Consider the following 11162-nt stretch of genomic DNA (forward strand, 5'->3'; position numbering starts at 1 on the left):
TAGGGCAGCAGCAGCTTTCAAAAGCAGACAGCATACAGGATTATCTAGGCCGCTTGCTCCCCAGTGAGGATTCTGCATTTAATTCCATATAGTCTCAAGTCAGCAAATTGTAGTCTTTATTAACCTCTCTAGGGTGTGGGATGCTAACGTCCCACTTGGCCAAAAGACAGTAAAAATGCAGCGCCAAATTCAAATAAATTACTATAAAAATCAATCTTTCATGAAATCACACCAACTTAAAGCTAAACATGTTGTGAATCCAGCCAACGTCTGATTTCAAAAAGGATTTACAGCGAAAGCACACCAAACGATTATGTTAGGTCAGTACATAGCCACAGAAAAACACAGCCATTTTCCCAGCCAAAGATAGGAGTCACAAAAAGCAGAAAGAGATAAAATTAATCACTAACCTTTGATGATCTTCATCAGATGACACTCATAGGACATCATGTTACACAATACATGTATGTTTTGTTCGATAATGTGCATATTTATATCCACAAATCTCAGTTTATATTGGCGCCATGTTCAGAAATGCCTCAAATATCCGGAGAAATTGCAGAGCCACATCAAATAACAGAAATACTCATCATAAACTTTGATGAAAGATACATGTTTTACATAGAATTAAAGATACACTTGTTCTTAATGCAACCGCTGTGTCGGATTTCAAAAAAACTTTACGGAAAAAGCAAACCATGCAATAATCTGAGACGGCGCTCAGATATAAAAAAACATTTCTCCGCCATGGAGTCAACAGAAATACGAAATTACATCATAAATATTCCCTTACCTTTGATGATCTTCATCAGAATGCACTCCCAGGAATCCTAGTTCCACAATAAATTGTTGTTTTGTTCGATAATGTCCATTAATTATGTCCAAGTAGCTACTTTTGCTAGCACGTTAAGTACACATGTCCAAACGCTCGCGCAGGTCCGAAAACTTCAAAAAGTTATTACAGGTCGAATAAACTTGTCAAACTAAGTAGAGAATCAATCTTCAGGATGCTGTTATCATAAATATTCAATAACGTTCCAACCGGAGAATTCCTTTGTGTCTACAGAAGTAATGGAACACAAGGCGATATCATGTGGAATGCACATGACCAGGAACTGGCTCTCTGCCAGACCACTGACTGAAACACCTCCCATCCAGCCCCACATCACAGTAGAGGCTTCATTCAACGTTCTACAGACTGTTGACATCTAGTGGAAGGCGTAGGAAGTGCAAACAGATCCATATCTTACTGGGATTTGAATAGGCGATGAGTTGAAAATCGACCAGCCTCAGAATTCTCACTTCCTGTTTGGATTTTTTCTCAGGTTTTTGCCTGCCATATGAGTTCTGTTATACAGACATCATTCAAACCGTTTTAGAAACTTCAGTGTTTTCTATTCAATAGTCATATGCATATATTAGCATCTGGGACAGAGTAGGAGGCAGTTCACTCTGGGCACGCTATTCATCCAAATTGAAAATGCTGCCCCCTATCCTAGAGAAGTTAATGAGACGAGGTCCACCACCAGACAAAAACATATGGTTTTATTTTACATTTCCAGTATAGGTCTAGAGGTTATGTGATGCCACAGTATGACAAACCAGTGACAACACTCAAATGAAAACAGTACAGGTCAGAATGGTATTTCCCCAATGACTTCCCATCTAAGATAACATCTATTGACAGTGGGTACTCAGTTAGGTGACACGACAAACAGTGGACGCTATGTGTGATCAAATACACTTTCACTAAATATGGTTGTTAAAATACATAAAGTCCTTTGAAAACCTGAATGTGGAAGTTAACCATGGGCCAAAATGTAAAGTGCCGTGCTAAAAACTGTCAAATCAAATCTGTCTTCAAACAGATTCAAACAAACCTTCACGAAACCCGTGTGCTCATATTTGCTCTTTGCCATTGGTATTACTCTCTACCAGAGTAAGATTAATGTGACATTGTATTGCCAACAAGTATGGGAACGTTCTGAGGGTGTTTCAGTCATCAGACATCCATTGGACTGAAATAGAAGGTTAAATGTTTTTTCCTTCGCTTTGGTCATTCAGATGTTTTTAGAGACACTAAAAAAACATAACAGGTTACAAAGTAGAGTTTTGTAGCTACATTTGTGTATGAGAAGTCAAAATTCACATTCCCACCTGTTTTCATGACAAGATGCTAGCTAGCTGTATGAGGGAGTATGTTGGCTTGACGCCGTTCGCTGAGGTAACGCTTTGGGCGAGAGGCAGCGCTGCTCTGTAGTGGCTGTATCAGGGTTTCGGTTAGGAAAATGTGGCGCCGAACAACGTGACCCGGGAAGATTTGAATTTACCCGCCATTGGGTGCATAACCCATTAGGGCTTCCACCCACGGTGCTCAGAATGACATAAATCACATTTAAAATGGTAATGCATCTTAACAGAACATGCAACTGATTTAATTAACAGCTTATAAAACATTATTTTCAAACACTTGCCAAAATGCAATGTGCCAGAAAACACCATTTTAAACAGTGCACCTGATGGCGCTTCCATATGTGACAGATTCAAATATCTGTTTGAAAATTACAAAGAATCTAAAGATGCAATAACTAGGATGGGTTGCTAATATGACTAGGGTTGTGCTTTAGCTTCTGGACAACAAAAGAAAGTTACAAATAAATATGCCAAAACTATACATCTCAGCAAAATACATTTAAACTCAGTTTTTCACAATTCCTGACATTTATTCCTAGTAAAAATGCCCTGTCTTAGGTCAGTTAGGATCACCACTTTATTTTAAGAATGTGAAATGTCAGAATAATAGAAGAGGATTTATTTGAGCTTTTATTTATTTCATCACATTCTCAGTGGGTCAGAAATGTACATACACAATTAGTATTTGGTAGCATTGCCTTTCAATTGTTTAACTTGGGTCAAACGTTTCTTGTAGCCTTCCACAAGCTTCCCACAATAAGTTGGGTGAATTTTGGCCCATTCCTCCTGCCAGAGCTGGTGTAAGTCAGGTTTGTAGGCATCCTTGCTCGCACACACTTGAAATACATCCACAGGTACACCTCCAATTGACTCAAATGATGTCAATTAGCCCATCAGCAGCTTCTAAAGCCATGACATTGTCTGAAATTTTCCAAGCCGTTTAAAGTCAGTCAACTTAGTGTGTATGTAAACTTCTGACCCACTGGAATTGTGATAAAGTGAATTATAAGTGAAATAATCTGTCTGTAAACAATTGTTGGAAAAATTACTTGTGTCATGCACAAAGTAGATGTCCTAACCGACTTGCCAAAATTATAGTTTGTTATCAAGAAATTTGTGGAGTGGTTGAAAAACGAGTTTTAATGACTCCAACCTAAGTGTATGTAAACTTCCGACTTCAACTCTATATAATTACTCCTACCTATACAGAAATAAATAATATTATTCAAATACTTCACCAGAAAGAATGACTTAGCCACAAAGGAATCGAGAATAATTCGCTTCTTTAAAAAAATATTTTTAATAGCTGTGCATTGTTTCAAATCACAAGCTTGCAGGCTTATGCCTTAGAGTTTGAACGATTAAATCGGCATGGCCGATCCGATTAATTAAGGCCGATTTCTAGTTTTCATAACACTCGGTAATCGGAATTTTTGGACGCCGATTATGGCAGATTACATTGCAATCCACGAGGAGACTGCGTGGCAGGCTGACCACCTGTTACGCGAGTTCAGCAATGAGCCAAGGTTATTTGCTAGCTAGCATTAAACTTATCTTATAAAAAAAACAAATAAATCAATCTTAACATAATCAATAGTTAACTACACATGGTTGATGATAGTACTAGTTTAACTAGCTTGTCCTGCGTTGCATAAAATCAATGCGGTGCCTGTTAATTTATCACCAAATCACAGCCTACTTCACCAAACGGGTGATGATTTAACACTGCATTTGCGAAAAAAGCACAATCGTTGCACCAATGTACCTAACAATGAACATCAATGCCCTTCTTAAAAATCAATACACAAGTATATATTTTTTTAAACCTGCATATTTAGTTAAGAAATTCATGTTAGCAGGCAATATTAACTAGGGAAATTGTGTCACTTCTCTTGCGTTCAGTGCAAGCAGAGTCAGGGTATATGCAGCAGTTTAGGCCGCCTGGCTCGTTGCGAACTGTGTGAAGACTATTTCTTCCTAACAATGACCGTAATTAATTTGCCAGAATTTTACAGAATTATGACATAACATTGAAGGTTGTGCAATGTAACAGCAATATTTACACTTAGGGTTGCCACCCGTTCCATATTTCACTGAAATAAACTTTTTATTTTCAAAATAATAGTTTCCGGATTTGACCATATTAATGACCTAAGGCTCATATTCCTGTGTGTTTATTATATTATAATTAAGTCTATGATTTGATATTTGATAGAGCAGTCTGACTGAGCGGTGGTAGGCAGCAGCAGGCTCGTAAGCAATCATTCAAACAGCACTTTCCTATGTTTGCCAGCAGCTCTTCGCAATGCTTGAAGCACAGCACTGTTTATGACTTCAAGCCTATCAACTCCCGAGATTAGGCTGGCAATACTATAGTGCCTATAAGAACATCCAATAGGCAAAGGTATATGAAATACAATTGGTATAGAGAAATAGTCCTATAATAACTACAACCTAAAACTTCTTAACTGGGAATATTGAAGACTCATTTTAAAAGGAACCACCAGCTTTCATATGTTCTCATGTTCTGAGCAAGGAACTTAAACGTTAGCTTTTTTTACATGGCACATATTGCACTTTTACTTTCTTCTCCAACACTGTGTTTTTGCATTATTTAACCAAATTGAACATTTCATTATTTGAGTCTAAATAGATTTTATGTATTAAGTTAAAATAAGTGCTCATTCAGTATTGTTGTAATTGGCATTATTACAAATACATATCAAAATCGACCGATTAATCGGTATCGGCTTTTTTGGGTCCTCCAATAAATCGGTATCGGCGTTGAAAAATCATAAAATCGGTCGACCTCTACTATGCCTATTTGGGAAGTGTGCAATTTGGGCAGTGAGCGTGGCACTGATTATTGAGAAGCAGCTGTCAGTGACAAGCATCTAAAATGTGTCTTGAGTATAATTTGAAAAGGGTCACTAAGCAGAAATCTCTCCGCCATTTCCTGGTTGCTAAAATTCTAGTAGTTCGCCTAATTTCAGTTTGTGACAAAACAAGTATAGAGAATGTAGAGAATCAGTGTAACATCTAAACCGCTGTGAAATGTCTTATCAATAACCAAAAATATTGTATTTTCAGCTTGTGTACAAAAAAATAAAATGGGAAGCATAGAAATAGGTAGCCTAATTGTTAGAGCGTTGGGCCAGTTATCGAAAGGGTGCTGGATCGAATCCCCAAGCTGACAAGGTAAAAATCTGTCTTTCTGCCCCTGAACAAGGCAGTTAACCCACTGTTCCCCCATCCTTGTAAATAACAATTTGTTCTTAACTGATAGACCGTTGCCTGCATGTGAATGGGAGGTGCGCTTCAATAATCAGTTGAGAAATAAAAAATAGCTTTTAAACCGTGCACAAAAACTGTTTTTAACAGGCGACTGTACTTAGAATTGTTGCGCAATATATGGTCTTATAACAGCACATTTTACTCCAGCAGCAACAAGCTGAAGATAATAGGCTCTGTATGCTGTGCGTGTGTGATAGTTGTTTATGTATCTTCTTTATCCAACACCTAAAAGCATGACAGTAAAATGTGTTTCCATCAATAAATAAAAAGCATTATTTTGCAATGGGATTTTTTCCCACTCCCAGTCATTTTGGCTGGTAGTCATTTTTATTTAAAAAAAAAAAAAAAAAAAAAAGTTTACTGATTTATTATTATTTGGAGCATCTAACTGAAACCCTGGGCTGTATTGTGCCAGCATCATTACCAATCCCTATACATGTACAGTACCAGTCAAAAGTTTGGAAAACCCTACTCATTTGGGGGCAGCAGGTAGCCTAGTGGTTAGAGCGTTGGGCCAGTTTCCAAAAGGTTGCTGGATCCAAACCCCGAGTTGTAAATAAGAATTTCAGCAAACTTAACATGTCTATATATTTGTATGAACATAACAAGATACAACAACTGAGACATGAACTGAACATGTGACAAACAGAAATTTTAAAATGTGTCCCTGAACAAAATCAAAAGTCAGTATCTGGTGTGGCCACCAGCTGCATTTAGAACTGCAGTGCATCTCCTCCTCATGGACTGCACCAGATTTGCCAGTTCTTGCTGTGAGATGTTACCCCACTCTTCCACCAAGGAGCCTGCAAGTTCAGACATTTCTGGGGAAGAAAAAAAAATATCGCCCTAGCCCTCACCATCCGATCCAACAGTTCCCAGATGTGCTCAATGGGATTGAGATGCGGGCTCTTCGCTGGCCATGGCAGAACACTGACATTCCTGTCGTACAGGAAATCATGCACAGAACGCGCAGTGGCATTGTCATGCTGGAGGGTCATATCAGGATGAGCCTGCAGGAAGGGTACCTCATGAGGGAGGAGGATGTCTTCCCTGTAATGCATAGCATTGAGATTGCCTGCAATGACAACAAGCTCAATCCGATGATGCTGTGACACACCGCCTCAGACCATGACGGACCCTCCACCTCCAAATCGATCTCGCTCCAGAGTACAGGCCTCGGTGTAATGCATTCCTTCGACGATAAACGCGAATCTGACCATCACCCCTGGTGAGACAAAACCGCGACTCGGCAATGAAGAGCACTTTTTGCCAGTCCTGTCTGATCCAGCGACGGTGGGTTTGTGCCCATAGGCGACGATATTGTCGGTGATGTCTGGTGAGGACCTGCCTTACAACAGGCCTACAAGCCCTCAGTCCAGCCTATTGCGGACAGTCTGAGCACTGATGGAGGGATTGTGCGTTCCTAGTGTAACTCAGGCAGTTGTTGTTCCCATCCTGTACCCATCCCGCATGTATGATGTTCGGATCAGCTGTCCGTCCTGTCTCCCTGTAGCGCTGTCTCACAGTACAGACATGGCAATTTATTGCCCTGGCCACATCTGCAGTCCTCATGCCTCCTTACAGCATGCCTAAGGCACATTAATGCAGATGAGCAGGGACCCCGGGCGTCTTTCTTTTGGTATTTTTAGAGTCAGTAGAAAGGCCTCTTTAGCGTACAAAGTTTTCATAACTGTGACCTTTATTGCCTACTGTCTGTAAGCTGTTAGTGTCTTAACGACTGTTCCACAGGTGCATGTTCATTAATTATTTAAGGTACATTGAACAAGCATGGGAAACAGTGTTTAACTTCTTATGGCTGGGGGGCAGTATTGAGTAGCTTGGATGAATAAGGTGCCCAGAGTAAACTGCCTGCTACTCAGGCCCAGAATATAAGATATGCATATTATTAGTAGATTTGGATAGAAAACACTCTGAAGTTTCTAAAACTGTTTGAATGATGTCTGTGAGTATAACAGAACTCATATGGCAGGCAAAAACCTGAGAAGAAAATCCAACCAGGAAGTGGGAAATCTGAGGTTTGTAGGTTTAAGTCTTTGCCTATCCAATATACAGTGTAAAATTTGGCCCGATTGCACCTCCTAAGGCTTCCACTAGATGTCAACAGTCTTTAGAACCTTGTTTCAGGCTTCTACTGTGGAGGAGAGAATAAGAGCTGATTGAGTAAGAGGTCTGGCAGAGTGCCATGAGCTTAGTCTCACGCACGCCCGTGAGAGTTAGCTGCGTTCCATTGCATTTCTAAAAGACAAAGGAATTCTCCGTTTGGAACATTGAAGATTTATGTTAAAAACATCCTAAAGATTGATTCTATACGTCGTTTGACATGTATCTACGAACTGTAATGGAATTGTTTTACTTTGTCTGGCCTGCGCTTCGTGAACTTGGATTTGTGAACTAAACGCGCAAACTAAAAGGAGGTATTTGGACATAAATGGTCTTTATCGAACAAAACAAACATTTATTGTGGAACTGGGATTCCTGGGAGTGCATTCTGATGAAGATCAAAGGTAAGTGAATATTTATAATGCTATTTCTGACTTCTGTTGACTCCACAACATGGCGGGTATCTGTATAACTTGTTTTGGTCTGAGCGCTGTACTCAGATTATTGCATGGTGTGCTTTTTCCGTAAAGCTTTTTTGAAATCTGACACAGCGGTTGCATTATGGAGAAGTTTATCTAAAGTTCCATGCATAACACTTGTATCTTTTAGCAATGTTTATTATGAGTATTTCTGTAAATTTATGTGGCTCTCTGCAAAATCACCGGATGTTTTGGAAGCAAAACATAACGCGCCATTTAAAACCGAGATTTTTGGATATAAATAAGAACTTTATCGAACAAAACATACATGTATTGTGTAACATGAAGTCCTATGCGTGTCACCTGATGAAGATCAAAGGTTGGTGATTAATTTTCTCCTCTCTTTGGCTGGAAAAATTGCTGTGTTTTTCTGTGACTAGGTGCTGACCTAACATAATCGCATGGTATGCTTTCGTCGTAAAGCCTTTTTGAAATCGGACACTGTGGTGAGAAACTTGTTAATCTTTAAAATGGTGTAAAATACTTTTATGTTTGAAGAATTTTAATGAGATTTCTGTTGTTTGAATTTGGCGCCCTGCACTTTCACTGGCTGTTGTCATATCGATCCCGTTAACGGGATCTCAGCCGTAAGAATTAAACCCTTTACAATGAAGATCTGTGAAGTTATTTGGATTATTACAAATTATCTTTGAAAGACTGGGTCCTGAAAAAGCGACATCTTTTTTTTGCTGAGTTTACTTTGCATAAAGTAGTATAAAAAGTTGCATTCTAATTTCATAAATTGGTTCATATTGTTACACATTCTGTTTTGCATAAATCATGATCATTGTTAATATGACCAACATACCTTAAAATTCTTGGTCTTGCATTACTGTAATTGTATTCCGTACTGACTCATTTGCATATTAAGTGCCATGTTTGTGTAATATTGCATTTTAATATAATACATTTTACTTGAATCATCTCTGTTCTACACCAACCCTAAAAATGGCAAAACAATATCTTATTGGGGAAAAAACATGTTGAATGTAAGAATCCCAACAGGTGATTTGGTGCCATTATTGACTAGGGATTAACATAAGGTTGTGGACTGGTCTTTGACCTTTAACGATAACTTCAGATAAGATCTCAGCAACAGTAAGTCCTATCCTCATGAAATATAGTGTTGTGTTCCTGAGAAGCTTCTATATGACATGAAATACAAAGTAAAACACCATATACAGTTTCATTTTGACCCCTAACACTCTACAAAATGATAGATGGCATAGGTGACTTATGGCTAGTTCCCCTCAGATGATAGCACCATGGATGCTTCCGAGTGATTTTTTTTGTTTTGTCAGTGGTCTTGGTGCACTGGAAATGTAATGCGGCACACACTGAGGAAGGGGCATATTCCAGGTATTTCCACACACTGCAATTAGTCTTACATTATGAATCAACATATATCTTCCCACTTATACAAGTCCCTGACTCAGAAGACATCCAAGTGGATTAAAGTATCCAATCACTGCTACTGCACAGACTGAGCCATGCAACAAATTGCATTTTTTACATAACAGGAGGTATCAGTATACTTGTTAATGAGAAAGAAAAACAAATCGGGATCTCTGTTCAAGCAAAGTGTAATAAACTTTAAAATGAGGCAGGTGTCACGGTCAAAGGCCAAGACGCATTGTATCACTGACTGTGTACAGTAGTACAGTATTTCTAACACAACCATACATACAAAGCCAATTATTTTACCAACAGATATCCACCCACCTGAGGAAAACGAGATGAGAAAAACAGCAAACGCCAGCTCGCTAGCGGCTCCCATTTTCAATCCAATTGAAATCCTTTTATTTCCGGGAAATAAACAACACACAGCTGCAAAGGTTTGCTCCTCCACTGTGTGTTGTGAAGGTCTGTGCAAAAAAAGAAAAATGTAACTAACTTAGCCAGCTAGTTTGCAAGCTAGTATTGTCAACATAGTGTGGTATTAACACGGACTTTCCAGTTGACAGGTGTTTGTTGAGAAGACTCCAAAATATCCACTGGCCAGCCAAGAGGCTTGCTACTACGTTACACAGTTGAAGGTCCTGAAGAATTATGTCCAAAAATGTGGAAGAGGTGATACTTGTGTAGCTAGCTAGAGGCTACAAACTGGTTAAAACCATAGCTAATGACTGACTTGTTGCAAGTTGGTCTAACTATCCGTAACACCTTACAGTACTAGTAGCTAGCAATAATACTAGGCAACTATTCCAGTGTTTAACATTTGTTACCTTTCTTTACATTCAATCTTGTTAATTTACCTAGTTAGACGAAACCAGGTAGTAATGCTAAGCAGTCAAATTAGCAAAAATATCATGGAACATATCTAATTAACCCTCAATCTTAGCTAGCTTCAGGTAGTTTAAAATCACGTCGTTTTCTAGCTATCGTAAATGATCTAACGTCAGCTAGCTAGATAAGAAAGACGTTTCAATACACCACATTTCGCGGACTAACGTTATATTTGATACATCTCATTTCTTGGTACTCACGACGCTGTCTTCACCTTCCAAAATGTAAAATTAACGTTATGCTAGCGCATAATCCGATTCCAAACAGAAACATTGTAATTCCCCTTCCCAATGGATTGCAATGTGTTCTGTCAGTTGGCTTTTACGAGCTAGTTGTGTACACCGTAAAAACTGGCAACCAGTGTCTGTAAAAATCGTATCCAATTGCAGCTTTGGAGCAACCAAAATGTTATCAGACACGTCGTTGGGAAACGCACATGAGATCAACAGCGAATAAGTTTTGACAACACGCTGCTGTCAAGTCATGAGTGTATCAAAGACAAGAACGGCAGTACATCATTTTCCCAAGCGTGCAGTATCCTCAACGTTTCCCTCTCCTGTGACCAGTGCCACAGTTTCAAGATGGCGTTTGGTGTGGATTGTCTTTGTTTTTTTCTTTACTCCACCCTCAGACCCCTCCCATCCGTTTACTCAAACGCCATCTCGTCAAATCGAAAGCGAGCTCGGGCAGCCTAAAGATGACTGGAATCCAATCAGAGGAAGAGAACCGTTCATAGTTGGGATACATCTCAATAGTCTGCGTGGATTCCTCCTTTTATGTCCTCTCCTT

At 39.2% G+C, this 11162-nt stretch overlaps 1 protein-coding gene across 4 annotated transcripts in view; it reads right to left on the reverse strand.

Moving 5' to 3' along the window:
• Positions 1 to 10948, reverse strand: part of LOC120051243 (activin receptor type-2A-like) — a 50923-nt gene extending 39975 nt beyond the window's left edge. For 2 of the 4 annotated variants that reach the window (XM_038998001.1, XM_038998000.1), the window contains exons 1-2: positions 10588 to 10948; positions 9810 to 9952 (exon numbers count right to left, since the gene is read on the reverse strand). In XM_038998001.1, coding sequence (XP_038853929.1) covers positions 9810 to 9952; positions 10588 to 10646 — 202 coding nt within the window. In that variant the 5' untranslated portion in view covers positions 10647 to 10948. Of the gene's footprint in view, positions 1 to 9809 lie in introns of all 4 variants that reach the window. The other 2 variants (XM_038998003.1, XM_038998002.1) reach the window with 2 other exon arrangements.
• Between the last annotated feature and the right edge of the window lie 214 nt (positions 10949 to 11162).

The sequence above is a fragment of the Salvelinus namaycush genome, chromosome 7 (genome assembly GCF_016432855.1).
Source record: "Salvelinus namaycush isolate Seneca chromosome 7, SaNama_1.0, whole genome shotgun sequence".
Lineage (NCBI taxonomy): Eukaryota > Metazoa > Chordata > Actinopteri > Salmoniformes > Salmonidae > Salvelinus > Salvelinus namaycush.